The sequence below is a fragment of the Physella acuta genome, unplaced genomic scaffold, assembly GCF_028476545.2.
Source record: "Physella acuta isolate Inbredline_101_S28 unplaced genomic scaffold, ASM2847654v3 ptg001630l, whole genome shotgun sequence".
In the NCBI taxonomy this organism is placed as follows: Eukaryota; Metazoa; Mollusca; class Gastropoda; family Physidae; genus Physella; species Physella acuta.
In genome coordinates this window covers 34,488-56,721 of record NW_026733144.1, presented here as the reverse complement: position 1 = coordinate 56,721, position 22,234 = coordinate 34,488, and the positions used below count along the sequence as shown (strand labels likewise).

The window sequence follows — 22,234 nt, the reverse complement described above, 5'->3', positions numbered from 1 at the left end:
AATGGGCAAGGATGTATCACACCGACTAAGGCAATGGACACGGATGTATAGAGTTAGGCAATGGACAAGGATGTATGGTATAGAGTAAGGCAATGGACAAGGATGCGACTCAAGTGGACGGTCCGTGAGTTGACATCTGGGCGACAGACGGCTGGGCAGATAAGTAGTGAAAAACTGGACAAATAAGTAGTTGAAAAATTGGCAGATAAGAAGTGGAAAACTGGACAAATAATTAGTTGAAAAATTGGCAGATAAGAAGTGGAAAACTGGGCAGATAAATTGTGGACAGTTGGGGAGATAAGTAGTAGACAAGTAGGCAGATAACTGGTAGACAACTGGGCAGATAACTGGTAGACAACTGGGCAGATAACTGGTAGACAACTGGGCAGATAACTGGTAGACAACTGGGAAGATAACTGGTAGACAACTGGGCAGATAACTGGTAGACAACTGGGCAGATAACTGGTAGACAACTGGGAAGATAACTGGTAGACAACTGGGCAGATAACTGGTACACAACTGGGCAGATAACTGTGACACGAAAGTAACACGGCTTAACTGGAAGGTCGGCAAGTTGTTTATTTGGTTATTTATTTATTTGTTTACTCTCCAAGCTGAAATTTGGGTCAATGAACTGATAGCTCAGTCCTATATGTTGCTATTTTGGTTAGAAAACAAAAAGGCGAGGGGGGGGGGGGGGGTAAGTAAGATTAATAGGCTATTGAACTGTTGGAGTAGGTCACTAGACCCTTAGAACTGCTGGACCAGAGCCAGGTTATTGAACTTTTGGACTAGGTCACTAGAGCCATTGAATTGTTGGACTAGACCTATTGAACTGTTGGACTAGGTCACTTGACCAATTGAACTGTTGGACTAGGTCACTTGACCCATTGAACTGTTGGACTAGGTCACTAGACCCATTGAATTGTTGGACTAGGTCACTTGACCCATTGAACTGTTGGACTAGGTCACTAGACCCATTGAATTGTTGGACTAGACCCATTGAATTGTTGGACTAGACACATTGAACTGTTGGACTAGACCCATTGAATTGTTGGAATAGACCCATTGAATTGTTGGAGTAGACCCATTGAACTGTTGGACTAGACCCATTGAATTGTTGGACTAGACCCATTGAATTGTTGGACTAGACACATTGAACTGTTGGACAAGGTCACTAGACCCATTGAACTGTTGGACAAGGTCACTTGACCCATTGAACTGTTAGACTAGACCCATTGAACTGATGGACTAGAGCCATTGAATTGTTGGACTAGGCCCATTGAACTAAACCCAGCAGAATTTCACTCAAAAGTTTTTCGCATTAAATTACTTGTTTAGGTATTATATAATATATATAATATATCTTATTTTAAATGTTATGTTGGACGGTATTACTTCCAAAGCAATTAAGTATCGCGTGTCGTCCTGTTACGCCATAAATGGCGTTTACTCCAATTTCAGCCTGTTTTTTTTTTTTTGTTTGCTTCCGTAGCTTTTGTCCATCCAAAAACAACTTCAAGGCAGGGTTAATTGATTTTGGAGTTTTATTTCCTCTGTGGGTTGCTATCCCCAGCTATCGTACCTCATCTGGGGTTTCGAACACGGGACTTTTCGGTTTAACAATCATTAGCTTTACCGACCCGACCACGCCGTTTTTATATGGAAATCATTTTCACAGATTCGTGCCAAATCTACTTTAAATGTTTTAAATTTAAAACTCCTTCAAGAAAAGCATTTTAAAATGTGTTAGTATCTATATGTAATTTTTTTTTATATCAAGTAAAATTTAAATTAACTTGTTAACGTGGACCTAAGATCAAGGTTAAGACAAGTTGACGCCGCTAAAAGGACTACGAAAATGTGTGCTATAAAAACAAATGACTTAAAGGGACGGAACAATATGTGTTTGTTAGGTAAATGCAACACGGGAAAGAATTTTACTAGCAAGTTGTAGCTTATGTATAATATGAAAACTCTGATAGTAAGATAAACGTGAAAGAGGGATCAATTTTACTTGTAAGTTACAGTTTATTTATGATATGAAAACCATGATATCAATAGGTAAAAGTTAGAAGTGAATCAATTTTACTAGCAAGTTGTAGTTTATGTATCATTGAAAACACTGATAGTAAGATAAACGTGAAAGAGGGATCAATTTTACTTGTAAGCTGAAGTTCAATATGAAAACCCTGATACCAAATCTAGAGGTAAATCAATTTTACTTGGAAGTTATAGTTTATGATATGAAAACTATGATACTTAGATAAAAATTGCATAACAATCGATTTTACTTGGAATTTATTATTTGTTCATTATATGAAACCCCTGATACTAGGCTGATACTAAGATAAAAATTAGAAAAGAGTCAATTTTACTTGGAATTTAATAAAATGAAAACCCTGATTCGAAGATAAAAATTAGAGTAGAATCTGTTTTACTTGGAAGATACGGTTTATTTACAATATCAAACCCCTCACATCTCAAGACTACAGAAACGTTCTCAAGTTTTTTGGAACCGACTCTACGTATTTATCTACGTGCCAACCCATTTTTACGAGCGCTTCTGTATTGGGTGTCATAATAAAGTAAGCTTTTTATTGATCGACTAACAGTCTCAAAAAACGATATACCGCTCTTTATTGATCGACAAAAAAAAAGCCGAAAAAAAAACCGGTCACGGCTGGTCGATATATTTCTTTTCATCGACCCTATTGGTTTCTGGTTACAGTCGAATGCGTGTATAGTTAGTGTTGAGTTGTCTTGTTGTGAGATTGTTGGGACCACTGGAGAGGGCCCATGGCTGACTGGCTGTCATTGTTGTTGGAGGTTAGACTGGTTGGTTTGTTGGACCAAATGTTGTTGGACTACTTTGTGTGTTATCAAAAGACCAAGCATGCCGGAGTGGCGAATAATTGATGGAGCTAAAGGAACAACACCAATCACCGTACGGGTCAATGTCATGTTAGTGCGTTGTGGCAGACATGTTGAAAACACGAGACCACGTGGTTTCGTGACAACCTTTTATATAAAGGTCATCCAAGTGGGTTGGCGACAACCACGTGGTTTAGTGACGATATTTTATGTGAAGATCACAACCACTTGAGTTTTTGTCATCCACAGTTATTGATGTGGCTCATTAATATGTATCTGGAGCAGACCATTAACCCCCGACAATTACCACCCCCCCCTAAATTATCCCCCGTCAGTACCCCCAATTGGTTACCTACATTAACATTATATCCAGGAATCATTATGTAAATTTTTTTACAAGGATTACAAAAAGTAAAGAATTGGGTTCGTTGTTTTTGGTTGTATTGAGTGTATGTTTTGTTTGTGTTTTTGTTTTGAGTGATAAATTGATTTGTTTTGTCGGCCTACATTGTGTGCTTCTTCTTATTTCTTCAGTATTTGTTCTTATATCTTCAGAGTACTCTTTCAATTTATTTTACACCGTAGCGAAGCAATGACATATAGCTAGTATACATATATATATATATATATATATATATATATATATATATATATATATATATATATATATATATATATATACATATATATATATATATATATATATATATATATATATATATATATATATATATATATATATATATATATATATATATACAGAGGCGTAGCGAGGGGGGGGGCGGGGGGGGGGGGGACATATGTCCCCGGGCGCCGACCTTAGGGGGGCGCCAAATTGAAAGTTTGAGGGGGAGGGGTGCAAATGAAAGTTCGAAGGGGGGGGGGGGGGTGCAAATCGAAAGTTTGAGGGGGGGTGCAAATGAAAAGTTCGAGGGGGGGTGCAAATCGAAAGTTTGTCCCCGGGCGCCGGTAGGGGTCGCTACGCCTCTGTATATATATATATATATATATATATATATATATATATATATATATATATATATATATATATATATATATATATATATATATATATGTATATATATATATATATGTATATATATATATATGTATATATATATATGTATATATATATATATATATGTATATATATATATATATATATATATATATATATATATATATATATATATATATATATATATATATATATATATATATATATATATATAATGATAGAAAAATTTTAAAAAATTGAACCCCCCCCCCCACTCCGCCCCCATGAGACGATCCTGGCTACACCACTGGTTTAAACAAACTCATTCAAGTGCAACGACTCCAAATATTTACCGGAACGGTAGAACAAAGAAATAATAGTTCAAGGTTGTATTCATTACTTTGATAAACCCCACAAAAAATGCCGAGTATTCAAATGTAAAAAAAAAAGAAGCTTCAAAGAAATAGTTTACAATTATTTACTTTTGCAAATTTTAACACATTCATTTTGAAAAACAAATATGTGTTTGAAAAGAAATGAAGTGGACTTAACCCGTTGTTTTGTATCGATGTTAACACTAATGGTCGGGTCCCTCTCATTAAAACTGTTTGATGCTAATATGTATCACGGAGAAAATAATTATCATTTAGATTGTTGGCGACGAACTAGATAATAACTAGATTCTATATACCGCCGTTTTATTTAGGGCCAAATAGGCTTAGCTGAGAAAAGCGTAATTAATTTCACATTTTAATTCAAGTGTCCGTCTCCTTGTTCATCAAAAAAGTATAATAAACAAAAATTGTATTAAAATAGCATGATTTTTAAAAATAAATCCAAGTGTCTACTTTCTCAATTAAAAGTTTAAGGCCAGTTTTTTGTCTTAAAATTGCTTAGTTTTTTAAAAACTATTTCTTGCGTAAGCACAACATTATTTCGCAATGGATTTTAAAAAAAACTTCGTTACTCAATGTCCTATACAAATTTTTTCGTGCAGTGTAGTATATGAACATTAAATATTTAAAAAAACTACATATTTTACGAGTCTTTTGAGATTGGCTTCATCAATGAATGCTAGCCAATGCCGCTTTGTGTTTCCCCGTCTATGTTTTTGAAGTCTGTGGATATTGAAGTTGTATGGTTTTCCCCTTACCTACATGTAAAAAATACATCGTAGTGAAGCGATCGCGTCAGTCAAGTTACTGCTCACAGAGCGTAGAAATAAAAGAAATTCTCAACCAATCAAATTGCGCCACTCGTGCCTTAGTCACGACGACGTTTAATTTTTAATGGCGGCCTAGTGGTTTTTTTTTTTTTTTTTTTTTTGCACATTCAAACATGTCCTGTCGTATCGTCTTGCTTCACTGGTTTCGTTTACGCTGTTGTTCATTAATTAAAAAAAAAAGATCACGTGATATGATATTGGGAGGGGGTGGGGGACAGGAGTTCAGTAACCAACGATAACGCTAAAAGGTTATAAGAAGTGGAGAGACGAATGTCTCCTAATTTTTGTTTGGTAAAAGTAAAATCCGGTGAAGGTCGGGAAATAAAGAGTTAACCACCGGGTTGCCAGATACATGGCGAGGTACACAGGTCGTTGCCAGATAACCCCGCGTCAGATCCACGCGTGGCACGGTTGAACGGTGACAGGTAGAAGTGTGACATAGGTAGGATGTTGCCAGGTAGAAGTGTGACATGGGATGTTGCCAGGTAGAAGTGTGACAGGTGGGATGTTGCCAGGTAGAAGTGTGACAGGTGGGATGTTGCCAGGTAGAAGTGTGACAGGTGGGATGTTGCCAGGTAGAAGTGTGACATAGGTGGGATGTTGCCAGGTAGAAGTGTGACATAGGTAGGATGTTGCCAGGTAGAAGTGTGACATGTGATGTTGCCAGGTAGAAGTGTGACTTAGGTGGGATGTTGCTAGGTAGAAGTGTGACATAGGTGGGATGTTGCCAGGTAGAAGTGTGACATGTGATGTTGCCAGGTAGAAGTGTGACATAGGTGGGATGTTGCCAGGTAGAAGTGTGACATGTGATGTTGCCAGGTAGAAGTGTGACATAGGTGGGATGTTGCCAGGTAGAAGTGTGACATAGGTGGGATGTTGCCAGGTAGAAGTGTGACATGTGATGTTGCCAGGTAGAAGTGTGACATAGGTGGGATGTTGCCAGGTAGAAGTGTGACTTAGGTGGGATGTTGCTAGGTAGAAGTGTGACATAGGTGGGGTGTTGCCAGGTAGAAGTGTGACATAGGTGGGATGTTGCCAGGTAGAAGTGTGACATAGGTGGGATGTTGCCAGGTAGAAGTGTGACTTAGGTGGGATGTTGCCAGGTAGAAGTGTGACATAGGTGGGATGTTGCCAGGTAGAAGTATGACATAGGTGGGATGTTGCCAGGTAGAAGTGTGACATATTGGATGTTGCCATGTAGAAGTGTGACATAGGTGGGATGTTGCCAGGTAGAAGTGTGACATAGGTGGGATGTTGCCAGGTAGAAGTGTGACATAGGTGGGATGTTGCCAGGTAGAAGTGTGACATAGGTGGGATGTTGCCAGGTAGAAGTGTGACATATATTGGATGTTGCCAGGTAGAAGTGTGACATAGGTGGGATGTTGCCAGGTAGAAGTGTGACATAGGTGGGATGTTGCCAGGTAGAAGTGTGACATAGGTGGGATGTTGCCAGGTAGAAGTGTGACATAGGTGGGATGTTGCCAGGTAGAAGTATGACATAGGTGGGATGTTGCCAGGTAGAAGTGTGACATATATTGGATGTTGCCAGGTAGAAGTGTGACATAGGTGGGATGTTGCCAGGTAGAAGTATGACATAGGTGGGATGTTGCCAGGTAGAAGTATGACATAGGTGGGATGTTGCCAGGTAGAAGTGTGACATAGGTGGGATGTTGCCAGGTAGAAGTATGACATAGGTGGGATGTTGCCAGGTAGAAGTATGACATAGGTGGGATGTTGCCAGGTAGAAGTGTGACATAGGTGGGATGTTGCCAGGTAGAAGTGTGACAGGTGGGATGTTGCCAGGTAGAAGTGTGACATAGGTGGGATGTTGCCAGGTAGAAGTGTGACATAGGTGGGATGTTGCTACACTTTTTGTAATTTTCACACATAAATACAGTACAAAAGTGTATTTTGAGTACGATTTTTACTGGATTTTCTATTGGAACACAACTTAGACCTCAAACACAGCAAAAGTAGTCGACATGTCATGCTCCCTCAATCTTATCTGTGGTCTTTCTGGTGTACCAACGGTCAGAGTTTCTTCCAGGCATCTCTTCGGGGGGGGGGGGGGCAAAGTCCAACCTCTGAACGAGATGGAATTTATATAGTAAACATACACTTTTACTAGTGTCCGCCCCCCCCCCCCCCCCGGAGAAAAAAGTCTGGAAGAAACACAGGCAACGGTTGCCGGAATGAACATGTTTTTGCTGGAAGCTTCCGATAGCTAGTACAATGAGCCGCATAAACAAACAAAAGCCTAGTCATTCAGCACACAACTACTAGTAATACTAGTACAATTGTAGCCTACTAGAATGTTATGACAAGTCTACACTACAGTGCAAAGTTCATAAATAGAAGTGAGCTCAATATGTTTAGGATAGCCGTAGTGGCCTACTCTTTTCTGTTTACTGATTAAAATTTACCTTATAGGTCTATACTATATGCAGAAGTATGGAATATTACTAGTCTACGCGTATACATTACGTAAATGCTATTTGTTGTAGACAAGACAGTTTATTGCAGTAAATATAACTAATCAATTAAATCTTACAACTAGAACTAGGCTTTGGTATACAACTGAAGTATACTAAACCTTGTAAACAAGCCTGCAACTGATACCTTTATTCTTGTTATTTTTTTACTACAAGAAATTAACATGTAATTACAATATTTCTTAGGTAAACCATATGCTAACCTTCTTAAAATGTGTATATATCATTTTTTGAGTACATTTCGATAATTAATTATCAAGACAATATTTATGTAACTCCTCATAAAAAATTCTGCCATTTTCTAAAAATCCTAAAAAATGACCATGTGCCCTGACGGTACTTATAAGTGCACTTGTAAACATCGATCTAATACAAAGACAATTTGATTAAAATTATATAACTTGAAGTTAAACGCGTTTGCTTGACTATTGTAGGTGCCAATGAAAAATAGTTGGGGTTGAAAACTTTAAAAATAAGGTAAAACAAAGGGAAATTAGGAACGTGTGTGAGAACTGTACAGAAAAATTGTGAACTACCAATCAGCATGACATTGAAAATGGCGCCACACCAGTAATTTTCAAAAAACATTGATCCCTCCGACTAACGGCGACTCAGGGGAGAATACTATTAATTACTTTAATAATTTTAAAAATTCGTATTAAATTAAAAATAATACAGGCACTTAATTAAAGTGGTACTTATATGTACCGTCAGTAGATAAAGGGCTAAAACACAAGAATCCATTTTAAACTATCACTGACTGATAATTTTATCGCTTTGTTTGATTTAATTATCTTTTTTATCGTATATTTTGCGGCGCTTTGTGATTTATTTTTTTCTTTCGTCACCTTTTAAAGTTCGAGTTTAGTTATCTAATTGTTCAAAGTACTTTTTATCTTCATTCTAAAATGTTATGATATATTTTATCATGAAATCCCAAACCGAGTTCATTGTTACATTGGCGTATATAGTGGTAAAGGGTGTTGGGTAAATTAGCACCCCAAGATGGATCTTTAGACACCCCCCTCCTTTTCCCAAATGACACTCATACGTACATAACCTTACCAAAAAAATCCTGCATACGCCACTGAATTATTCACGCTAAATATAGGCCTACTACGTCGTAGCTACTGTCTGATGAAAAGATGTATCATTCTATTTCAGCGATAATTTTTATCTCGTGATTTTTTTTGGGTGAGATAATATATCTCTCGTCTCTCACCTTATTAAACTAATATTAATATCGAAATTGAACTTCTGTTAGATATTTTACAGTAAAAATGTATTTCGCACTTTTATAAATAACTTATCACATGTTGTTGTTTTTTTTAAATAATAGGTAACGGTTTGGTGTAATATATTAAGATGCATGAAAAGAAATTGAGATTATTTTATTTTAAAGAAACCTAAAATTAGTATTCTTATGCCTAAAATAATTTACGAACACTTTGTTCCATTTAACACAAAACGTTGTTTTAAATTATTTTAAAGACGATTACGCCGTCTTATGCATGCAAACAACGTTCGGGAAACTATGCGGTGACGTGTAAATGTGTTAACCCCGGACGCTGTGTCGTGACCCAGATTCTCAAATAAAAACTGTTATTTAGTGATAAACTCCCCACATAGTAAGCACAAGTATGATCGCCGCTTTCAACACACGCGCTGTCTTAGGTTGTTTATCAGCTGCCAGTTACACATTTAGAACTTTGGGCCAAAAAAACAATTTCATGACCCGTGTTGTGCTAAAAATACATTCATTTCTACTGGATAGAAGTTAAGTTGTTAAAACCAAGCCTCGAATATGCAGTGCTTACATCTGAGAAGGAAATTAATTTAACAATAGTTAAGTATTAAATTGCATTAATTAACAACGGATTTTAACTCAGAATGTCTGGGAGCTACTTTTTATTTGTTTAAAACTAAAATTATAATTTTAAAAATAAATAATAAAGCGATACTGTTACATACTTGCGCTTTTTATCTACTTTTTTTTCACGTTCAGCTGTGGTTTAATATTTTCATTTGTTTTGGCCAACAGCATGTTGTTTAGGCTAGTCTAATATTAAAAGCGGTTGAAATGACCTGCTTGTATTATTATAATTGTATGGCGCACGAGAAACGTGGCGTTCAATGAATGGGCATGTGTCTGCTTGCTGTGCGCGAATGCCCCACTCAACCGGTCGGTGCGATGCGATAGGCCCCATTAATATTATAGATTTTTTTTTTAAATAATAATAACTTGTTAAACTAGCATCGCCGTAACTCAAAGTGGGATAGTTATTCATAGAACGTGATAATGGGTTTCCTAATAGTTTAGCTAATCGAAGACTCGTTTTCTAGTTGTGATTGGTGTGTAGTCTGTGTTGTTCATGGTTTCTTACAGTACTAAACCCGTGAGTAAAAAGTACTTAATTAAAACTTAAGTTGTTTTTTTAAAAATCATAACATAGAGTAGATCTCGATCAAGTAGCCTAGCAAAGTGTTAACATACCATTTTCGTTGTATGTTTTTTTTTTACAAATGTAATTAGGCTTAAGCATGACATTTTAAAAATCCAACCAATTAGGCTAACAAATTTAATTAACATTTTAAAACATTCATTATTTCGTATCTCTCTCCGTGATTGCAACATTAGGTCTATATGAAATATAAACATTAATTAAAGCTATTAAATTATGTTTGAATAAATACAAATAAAGATCGTGGTTGTAAATACTTGTTGATAATTTAATTATGTGTCATTGCGCGTTAAGTTCTGCTTTCAGCCGAGAAATAAACCACACACTTGTTTACAAACCGTGTAAGAAGAAAAAAGAAAACACAACAAACAAGACGAATACAGAGTTGACTTTCTTAACCCTTTCCACCCCACCTCACCTGTTACATCCATCTAAAAAAAACAAAATTTGTAACACGGAACTTTTGAGACAACAAAGAGTACTCGCTTTGATGCAAGTAATTGGCACGAAGCTTGACAATTGGCTAAAGATTTAGAAATGATGTTAGCCTTATATAACACGTGCTGAGTCACAATTTGTCGGGACATGTTCAGTTCAATTATAATCTCCAAACACCTGTTCAAAACTGGTATTTCCACACTTTTTCTATTTTTAAACCCTGTCTCACGTGTATGTGGCGTCCTGTGATTATTTTGTCAAGCTTGACTTATTGAGGCCTGTAGTTATAGATTATGTTTATAACGGAAAACTAGTGTATTTTGTCGTGATTAATGTGTCAAGCTTGACTTATTGAAACCTTGGGTTATAGGCTCCTAATGGAAAACTAATGTAGGCCCTATTTTGTGGTGATTATTTTGTCCAGCCTGAATTATTGAAACCTTGGGTTATAGGCTCCTAACGAAAACGTATTTTGTTGTGATTATTTTTTTAAGCCTGACTTATTGAAGTCTTTGGTTATAGGCTACTTAATGGAAAACGTATTTTTCGTGATTATTTTTTTAAACATGACATATTGAAGTCTTTGGTTATAGGCTACTTAATGGAAAACGTATTTTTCGTGATTATTTTGTCAAGCATGACTTATTGAAGTTATAGGCTCCTAACAGAAAACTAATGTATTTTGTCGTGATTATTTTGTCAAACCTGACTTATCGAAGCCTTGGATTATAGTGTAGGCTATTAACGAAAAACTAGTTAGTTTGTCGTTATTGTTAATAAACTTGAAATTATTTAAAAATAAACTAAATGTATATACCTAAAGTATTTTTTCTTGCACTTTTTTACCCTGTGCATGAGTGATTCGATGTTTTTATTTGTTTCCATCAACACTCCCAGTTTTAAAACTGTATCGAAGAAAACTGTTAGAACATAAATGGAATGAAAATTGAAGATCCAATTATTTGGTTTATGACTAAGCCTATGAATTATCTGATACATTGTCACGTGCTGTATTGATTCTGAAAAGTATCGATCCACGAACAAAATGACGAGACTACAAAAGTTGATTACTATCGTGACCTCCCTACCCCCATCACCCCTTACCCGGTATTTAAATTTTTTTTTATTTTTATGCTAACACGTCGCAATACATTAATGTGTACTTTTAGCTTGGTTTGAGAGTGGTACTTTTTAATGTGTAGTTTTAGCAGGGATTTAACGTGGTACTTTTTAATGTGTACTTTTAGCTTGGATTGAGAGTGGTACTTTTTAATGTGTACCATTAGCTGGGATTGACCGAATTCATTAACCGTAGAATAGGCGGATTCTTGTTTCGTTTCCCTGTGTTTTACAGGTGCACGTTTTACATCTGTTCTATATAAACCTATATTAATATATTAATAGTGCTTGGTACTAGTAAATGTTAATTTATAATGTTACAAGTGTTTTTGTTTGGGGGGGGGGGACACTGGTAAAAGTATATATTTTCTATATAAATTCTATTTTTTCTGAGGGTGGTAGACGTTCTTCGAGGGAGGAGTGGGGCGTGCATCCCCCCTCCCCCCCCCCCCCCCCCCCCCCCCCGAAGAGATGCCTGAAAGAAATTCTGAATGTAGCGTAAATCGACGTAAGAAAAAGCGTCAATATACTTTATTAGCATTGACGAAGGGAGAATTTTGAAATAGAATCTTATTGGTGCGTAATCCTCGTTAAAATGATATTTTCAGTTAGTGTCCCATAAAAATCTTTCTGGTGTATATTCGTGGTTAAAATTATAATTTCCGGTAGTGTCCCATAAAAATCTTTCTGCTGTATATTCGTCGTTAAAATTATATTTTCAATTGGTGTCCAAAGTTTGCAATACTTATGTTGTTTACTGATGGCCTCGCTATATGCTGTAAGGGATGGTCGTGACTCCCTGTTGAAGTGGAGATTTCCGCACATCCCGCGTGACGTGTTTCTCTAATCTGTCATATCACTTTCTACATTTTCTAAAATCCTAGTGGTTTTTTTTTAAATTGATGTGCGCGCGGTGCGCCCGAGTTGCTGTGTCATTTGTTTACATCACCACACTATTATCTACATCACCCCACTTTTATCTACATCACCCCACTATTATCTACATCACCACACATCTACATCACCACACTATTATCTACATCACCCCACTATTATCTACATCATCACACTATTATCTCCATCACCACACTATTATCTACATCACCACACTATTATCTACATCACCACACTATTATCTACATCACCACACTATTATCTACATCACCACACTATTATCTACATCATCACACTATTATCTCCATCACCACACTATTATCTACATCACCACACTATTATCTACATCACCCCACTATTATCTACATCACCACACTATTATCTACATCTTCACACTATTATCTACATCACCACACTATTATCTACATCACCACACTATTATCTACATCACCCCACTATTATCTACATCACCACACTATTATCTACATCAGCCCACTATTATCTACATCACCACACTATTATCTACATCACTACACTATTATCTACATCAGCCCACTATTATCTACATCACCACACTATTATCTACATCACCACACTATTATCTACATCACCATACGATTTTCTGCATCACCACACTATTATCTACATCACCACACTATTATCTGCATCAACACACTATTATCTACATCAGAACACTATTATCTACATCACCCCACATCTACATCACCACACTATTATCTACATCACCCCACTATTATCTACATCACCATACGATTATCTACATCACCACACTATTATCTACATCACCCCACTATTATCTACATCACCCCACTATTATCTACATCACCACACTATTATCTACATCACCACACTATTATCTACATCACCCCAATATTATCTACATCACCCCCACTATTATCTACATCACCACACTATTATCTACATCACCACACTATTATCTACATCACCACACTATTATCTACATCACCATACTATTATCTGCATCACCTTACTATTATCTACATCGCCATACGATTATCTGCATCAAATTATATCGTAAATGTTTTTATTGTGGTGCCACGCAATTAATGCGGGAATCCAATAAATCAGTGTGTAATGCCATGTCGTTGTTTACGTTCTTAACTTAACGCTATGTATAATTAAATACCCCAGCTGAAAATGAGCTTTTTAGGATTTTTAAAAATACTCCTTTTAGCGCCCCTTAGGTTCGGCACCCGGGCAGCCGCCCCACCCACACTGTCCTTGATACTCTACTGTATATTACTCTTGGAGACTGGGTCAATAACTATAGAGCTGTTTGCGGGATTCGTTCGCTCAATGTCTGTCATTAAATCAGTTGTCCTTGAAATTCGTTGTCGTTAATTAAATGTCGTCAGCTAATTTGGTGGTGAACTAAATGTTCTGTCGCTTAGTAAGTTGTCCTAGGGCTATCTATTCACTGAACTAAATGTTCTGTCGCTAAGTCAGTTGTCCTAGGGCTAACTACTCATGAACTAAATGTTCTGTCGCTTAGTAAGTTGTCCTCTGTCGCTAACTCTGGTTCTTGAGCGAAATGGGCTTAAAAGTACCAGTCTCGAATAGACCCTACTGGCTGTGGCCGTATTTTTACCTGGAGATCTACAGTTTAGAAGACACGTCAGCCAGTCCTACAGCTCACACAAGAAACAGGTTGCGCTTTCCAGCACCGCTTCTTCTCAGCCCCGAATTTATTTTTAAAAAAATGTTCATACCTGAGAAAATATATTTAGTAACCTGCGTTGTTTTTTTAGCCTATTAAACGGTCATCTCGCAATAAAACAAAATTTTCTGTAGAGCTACTTTAGCTTTGTTTTCGAATTGAAATAGAAAATGTATGTTTCGGTTTACATTTTCAGTCGGCAGTTTTACCTAACATATGAGCTTCACGTGATGTCCGCGTTCTGTTTTTTTAGCGCAATTTCCATACTGACAATTGCGATTATTAATTCGTTATTTCTGGATGGATGGGTGGATGGATGTGTGTCCGCAGCTTTAAGTCGTATCTCCTCCTCAACGAAGCAATATCGAGGACTAGTTCCAAAAGCAAATATGTTAAGCAAGTTCCGAGGATGATTGTGGGCCAAAAAAATTCCCGGAATTCCTTCCTGGATTTCGCGGAAAAGCCGAAAAACCTCGAAAAATGCAGTTTTTTGGCCCATATCTCGGCAACCAGACCACTTAGCGACTTGAAACATGTACCAATTGATTTCTGCCATAATTTAGAACAATATTGCCGAAGAAAGTTTTCAAAAATATCCTTTCGTTCGGTCACAAAAAATTAATTAAGGAAATTGCGCTTAAATTGTCACTAGACTTTTTATTAACTTGTTTCCCATACAAAGTAATAAAACGTGTCTATTTAATTTTCTTTCACATGATCTATAGAATGAAATAACTTCGCTTTAAAAGCGTCTATTTAATTGAGACGAACATCATTATGTAAATGTGTTTTTTGATTCGCCATTAGAAACATTTTCATTTTTTAAAAATATGATTATAAAAAAGAATTATGTTTGCGGCTTATCATTAACCACACTACGTTTGTTTCTTACAAAACAGATAAATGTCGATACTTTTTAAAAATTCGTCTTTAATTTCTTTTTCTTCATATTTTATTTTCTTATATATTTCACATTTTGTAAAAAAAAAAAGCATTACGTAGCAATTAATCTTATAATCTAATTGAGGATAATTATTTTTTTCTCACGCTTATTTCGTTACGACCAGCGATAAACTCAGACGTAACTCTTGTAGCGATCAATTGGCTTGTTTTAATTAATTTGTTTACACTGCGCTGGGTAAATGACCCAGTATTAGACAGTGGGTCGTTAGAGGGTTAATTAACTTACATTAATTTTAAAAGTTCGCAGTTTGATGATGCGGGGCCGAATATTTTTAGTCGAGATGTGGTGGTGTGCTTAATTATGTAGGTGGTCTAATTAAGAAGCGAGGGTGCTTCATGGTGCAGTTATTCTAATTAAGAAATAATATAATAGACTTACACTTTTTGATGGGCACGTAGCCTACATCTTGATGTTCTCACACACTCTCACATCTTGATGTTCTCACACACTCTCACATCTTGATGTTCCCACACACTCTCACATCTTGATGTTCCCACACACTTACATCTTGATGTTATACACACTCTCACATCTTGATCTTCTCATACACTCTCACATCTTGATGTTAATACACATTGACACATCTTGATGTTAATACACACTGACACATCTTGATGTTAATACACACTGACACATCTTGATGTTAATACACACTGACACATCTTGATGTTAATATACGCCCAGACATCTTGATGTTAATACACACTGACACATCTTGATGTTAATACACACTGACACATCTTGATGTTAATACACACTGACACATCTTGATGTTAATATACGCCCAGACATCTTGATGTTAATACACACTGACACATCTTGATGTTAATACACACTGACACATCTTGATGTTAATACACATTGACACATCTTGATGTTAATACACACTGACACATCTTGATGTTAATACACACTGACACATCTTGATGTTAATACACACTCAGACATCTTGATGTTAATACACACTGACACATCTTGATGTTAATACACACTCAGACATCTTAATGTTAATACACACTGACACATCTTGATGTTAATACACACTCAGACATCTTGATGTTAATACACACTGACACATCTTGATGTTAATACACACTGACACATCTTGATGTTAATACACACTGACACATCTTGATGTTGATACACACTGACACATCTTGAAGCACGCATAATTGTTTTACATTACAGTCCACCCACACCTTTCGTGTATATTCACACACATACACACACACTCCTTGATTAAACGTACATCTCGATGTTCACATATTTAGCAATACGTTCACATACGCATCTTTATATCGACACAGTTCATATTAATATCAGATGTTAAAAATGTGTTTTACCCCTCAGATAAGCTGTGCGTTAAACTGTATTGTCCAAGTTTATAATTGAACCTTTGACATCGTTAATCGAAAGAAAATGTTTACATGTAATCGTGAGGCGTTGATATTATATGAATCACCTAGCTGTAGTATTTACATATCAATAAACCACTGGGCGGAAGCTATTTTTACAACAGACTTGACATATTAAAGCTCTAACGTGGCAACATAAGAAATCTTGTCTCGAGACCGAGCATTCAGTTTGATTAATATTAATTTATTTGTTGAACACGCATAGTGGCACTACCAGATATGTGTGAATATCTATACGTATGTGTGTTGTCACATAAATAAGTGAATTACATGAGTAGAGTATCACATAACACTGGCATCACCAGATATATGTGAATATCTTTACGTATGTGTGTTGTCACATAGCACAGTGGCATCGCCAGATATGTTTAAATATCTATTCGTATGTGTGTTGTCACATAAACCAGTGGCAACACATGAATATCTACACGTATGTAGTCACATAACACAGTGTAGATATCTGTGTGTATGTGCGTTGTGACATAACACTTGCATCACCAGATATGTGTAAATATCTATGTGTATGTGCGTTATCACAAACATACCACAAGTACCGGGAAATCCCATCTACTTGATCTACACTTTTTATATCATCCTGGGGATGGGGGAGACCGGGCGTCGGTTAACAAACCTAAATCCTGGAGTGACGTACGTCCCAACTGAACTAAACTAAATTATTTTAATTAATTGTGCGCATTGCTTCACATCCGTGTCGTTGTTCCTGTGTGAAAGACGAGGGAACAACTCAACTAGCCGGCAGTAACGTTGTCTCAGTGGCTTTAGTCTCAAACGTCAAGACGGGACTTTACAATGCTCATGGACTAAGTCTTGTCACATGGAAGGTTTAACACCCCCGGCATTAAAAAAAATTAATTTATTGCTCACTGCATGATGGTAAAACTAAGTGAAACTATAACTAAGTATAACTGTGTTAAGAATAATGGACAGCCGTGATAGCGACATTATGGGTAAGTGAGTCGACCACGTATGACGTCGAGAAAAAACAACTGAAATTTTTTGACTTCCTACTTGACTTTTCAACAACATCCACTTGAAAGCCTCCTGGAAAATATAAATAAGGACAGAAATATATAATCACGACTTGGGGGCACTTTATATTTAAATATGTGTGTTTGTGTGTACATGTATATAAAAATATTTGTTAAAATGTAAAAATGTACACACATGCATATGAAGACCCTATGTGAATATTGAGGCTTATATGTGTATGTGTGACAGTGGGGGGAAAAATGATAGGGGCGTCAATACAATCTATCACCGCTGAGTCCCCACTCCCTACTATACTTCACGTAACTCATCAGTAAAACATCTTTTAACCACCGCTACATACGTGTGGAATACTGGCATGCTGTTTCACATTTCAACGTGTGTATTACATTCTTAACGGTGTGCGTACCTTTAATTTATACCACTTCTTATTCCCAAACTAAATGTTTAGTACATGCAATATATCTTTCTTTAATCAAAGTTAATTCTTAACGTTATTGTTAGTTATAATCTTATATATTTTATGTGTGTAATGTTTTTTATTGAAAATATTTACATAGACAGAACTACAGACATTCACTATAGTTATTCACTCTAGTATCTGTTGGTTTTAAAAGTAGCATCCAAATGAAAAAGGCGCGGATTTAAATTAATTATTAGTACTTTATTTCTTCAACTCCTGAACATTATACCTGAACGTTATTTCAAAAGACAGGAGAGCCTTTTTAAAATCCATTCATTTAGGACCAAACAAGTTTATTCATTGAGCTTTTTCGTAGCATGAAATTGAAACTGTAAACCACACTACCTTAGCAGTCAGCTATATATAGGTATTCTATACTGAATAGGCTGAGTAAACTTTATATACAAACACACAAAAGCTAAGAATAGAATCTCGAGCTACGGAATCTTGACACAGGCTTTAAAGTAATCCAATATAAAAGGTACCAAAGTGCTCGAAGAAAAGGGCTGTTATTCTTTGACTTTTTGCTTCTATTATATCCGATATTTTTGTATGCGGGTTTTTGTTATGATCATGAATATTTATAAGTCAGCTCTTCTGCTTCTTAATCTTATTCACATTGAAATTAGTTTTTATTTTTATTTTTTATTTTTTGTATTATGTTTTTGTCATCAGCTGCATAATTTCTCAACTTCAGTGTAAATGACCCATTGTTAGAGATCAGACTAAACGAGTAGGCCCAATTACAAATTGTAAATTACTCACAATTCTATTCACACGTCCCCTTCATCGTAAAGTCTGGTACGCGCGAATTAAGCGGAGCATAGGTTTGTCTACTTCTGTAGTGGAAATTGTTTTGCTTTAATTGATGATATTCAAAATGTTTCATATAGTTATGGATTTTCTGCTTGTCACTATTGTTGTGTATCCGAGCATTGAAAATAGAGATGTTAGATTTTGAGTTCGGATTTTATATGGTTTTATACAGCCCACGTGGTTTGAAATCATGTTGGAGAAACAGAATAAATGGGTTCGAGTTTAGATTAAATTTAAATCTTTGGTTTGATTTAGGGATAGACTATATACGAATAAGCCCTTAGTTCAGTGACGTGGTTGATGGGAGAGCGGCAGGTCCGGGCGCCAAAATTATGGAGCGCCCAGTTGGTAGAAAACAATTGAAAAGTTGATTTGTATATGAATGGCTGATTTATCCATAAATAGACACGTAGATCTGACTACGCTATCCCTTCATATGACGAGGTCGCTGAAGCAGATGAACTCTACTTCATCTGCCCCCATGTGTCTTGGGCACGAACGGGAAATGATGATGAATAATATACAACATAAAAATGTGTCACCTTTAGCAATTTCAGTTTTCTATTTTAAATCCCACCATCACTTTATTTATTTTTAAAAACATTTCAAGAGTCTACTTTATAAAAACACTTGAAATTCTACACATTTAGCCTGTGTTGATCTACAATCTAAAACAATGAGAGCTTTTGCATAATGATCATCAGTAAAATCTTTGTTCGTGTGAGCACGTTACTGCACATTTGACACGCTATGCTTCTCAACGTATCCGGGAGGGTGGGGAGTAGCATTGGTTGCTTCCTGGCAGTGACGGGTTAAAGGCAAAGTTTCAGGCATTTCTTCGAGGAGGGGGGGGGGGGGCACTACCATTGAGAATATTTTGGAACAAAAACTTAAGGGAAAAGCTGACATGGCTCATGGCACTAGCCAGAGGCCCCCGATTGCTAGAAGCTCCCGCCCCCCCCCCCCCCCGCCCCATTGCTAGAGAGCCTCCAAAATATTGCCTTTTGTAATATCTTTTAGTTAGATTATAGACAAAATTATCAGTGTAATAATAGCCTATGGCTAGTTTCAGTCACGGGCCCAGAGTTTTTTTCAGGAGCACGTTTAACGCCTCCTCACCCACGGACTAAATAGAAAATATATACTTTAACCAATGCCCATCCCCCCCCCCCCTCGGAAACTAGTGCATTTTTAATACTATTACATCAGTTTACAACTAGATCTAGATCTAGGTTCTATATTATATTTGGCAGAACATTTGCTTTGTATCTGGCTTGTTCCTGGGATGATCTTGTTTTGGGAGGAGGAATGTTTGCACTTGCAGACTACTCTAGGAACTACGCATTTCGATAAGGATCCTAAGTTTCAAAATAGGTTTCGAGTGCCAATCGCATTATATTAATAAATTGACAGTTTTATCAATATAATATTACATTCTAGACTATAATCTGTTTGTTATTTACTTGTAGTTATAGAATCTAGAATAGAGGGTAATCTATCGTTTTAGGTACGTAAAGTCGTAAAATATACTAAAATCGCCCGCGACTAGTAATGTGAAAAACAGGTGACTCCTTAAATTTTAATAATTATTTCACATTTTCAGGGGGATTTATGTTTTGAAAAATACAAAAATGTTTCCTTGTTTCATTTATGTAGATCTACCTGTTTTTAAACAATTGAATTAAAACTTTTTAGTAATAAATGATGAAGACTAGTGATGTGGGGGGGGGGGGGGCACTTGAAATTTTCGGGGGGGGGGGGGGGGGCGGTAAACTTTCTTCGGGGGGCGGACACTGTTAATCTTGTTTATTTTTTTTTTATTGTAAATTTATAGCGCAATATTCAGGGGCTGCCACTCTAACTTACAGATGGCCGCTTTTTATATAGCATATCTTGCTCACAAACGCTGCTGTTTAAAGTTAATTTCTTGCCTATTATTGATATATTTAGCCATTGATTTAGGTTTATTATTCATTTATCTATAATATTTGACACAAATATATCACAATATACTTTTATTAAAGCCTTGACAATGAGGTAACTTTTTCGGACATTACTAGCCGCGGCAATTTTACGTACCTAAAACGATAGATTACCGAATAGAGAGCCTGGTGTGGACGCTATTACTATTATAATTATTATTTCCTGTGTCTTGCTGAGCATCGTCCATCGATTTTTTTTTAAATAATTAGACTAGAATCTAGTAGATCTCATATCATTTTTATTATTTTAATAAAAATAATTATTTTAATATGATTGTATGTTTGTTACTTTTATTTTTATACTTTAGTGACCTCATTCTCATTCGTTATACTATTCTTAACATTTATAGATAGAATCTAAACAAGTAGCTTAGATAGTTTATTCATTTTATTTTTAAAGCTATAAAATTTGAGTTAAAGTTGAAATGGATTCTTTAGTTGAAGCCATGACACAGAGACAACCTGACTAAACTTCAAGCCAACACAAACACTTAGCTCTCTGACTCACCCAGATCTAGTACTTAGTAGTCTTAACTGCACTACATTACACTTTAATTAAACTGTTAGTTGTGCTAGTTTAAAAATTGCTTCAACTTTAACAGCTGTTAAAAGTCAATTATGTTTAATGCTAAGGAGATGATACTATTGCCAATAACCTTGATATTCTAGCATTGAAAACTTTATGATGGGTTACCAATTTGTAACCTTAAGAATTACATTTGTGGTTGATGTTTCAGTATCAGACTTACTAGCTAAATAAAGATGTGGGTATGAATATAAGAAGTTTTTATTACTGGTTTGATGTTGATTTTTTTTTAAATGTGTCAATATTTGTATGGCTAATCTGGTCATTAAAAAACTTCAATACCAAACCTTAAAAATGAAGAGAAAAAACAGTTTTGTAGGCTCAGCCATTTTAGATTTATCACACCACAACACTAAGATTCATTTCTAGATCTAAGTTATATTTAATATTTTTAGAATAGTATTTAGATTTAAAACATTTTAAACATTTCTTACTTTGCTTTGTTTCACTGTGTGGATATTAATATTTCACAGTAATAGGTTGGGGTTTCTGATGCTGTCATGTTTATCTCTTGTAGGCTGCTATGTTTACTTTTGCATCAATGACATTTAAGTAATACAATTATGTTTACATAAACCATCTTGACATGTAGCTTTCAACTTTTAAATGTGTTTTTAGTGTGAGGTAAAATATACAAATGGGACTATCAGTTCAGCAACAGCACACCTCAGTATTAGAGGTTGTGCAAGTTAACACAGAAATCCCCTGTGTCATGTCTAGTATGATAACTAGCTTTGTATGTTCATACATCTTTGGCACTGCTAATTTTATAAGTTGTTCAAGGAAAAGTTTTTGGACAA

General features: G+C 36.0%; 1 protein-coding gene across 5 annotated transcripts in view; it reads left to right on the top strand.

Moving 5' to 3' along the window:
• LOC131929449 (uncharacterized) overlaps positions 1 to 22,234 on the top strand; it is a 62,620-nt gene that overhangs the window by 28,115 nt on the left and 12,271 nt on the right. The window contains exon 1 of one of the 5 annotated variants that reach the window (XM_059285661.1): positions 9,349 to 9,433. The exons of 2 other annotated variants lie outside the window; for them this stretch is intronic. Coding sequence is in view for 1 of the 3 variants with exons in the window: in XM_059285659.1 (XP_059141642.1) it covers positions 9,961 to 9,984 (24 nt within the window). In the remaining 2 variants the exon portion in view is untranslated. Of the gene's footprint in view, positions 1 to 9,348; positions 9,434 to 9,469; positions 9,985 to 20,219; positions 20,241 to 22,234 lie in introns of those variants that run through there. 2 more of the 5 variants (XM_059285659.1, XM_059285664.1) reach the window with 2 other exon arrangements.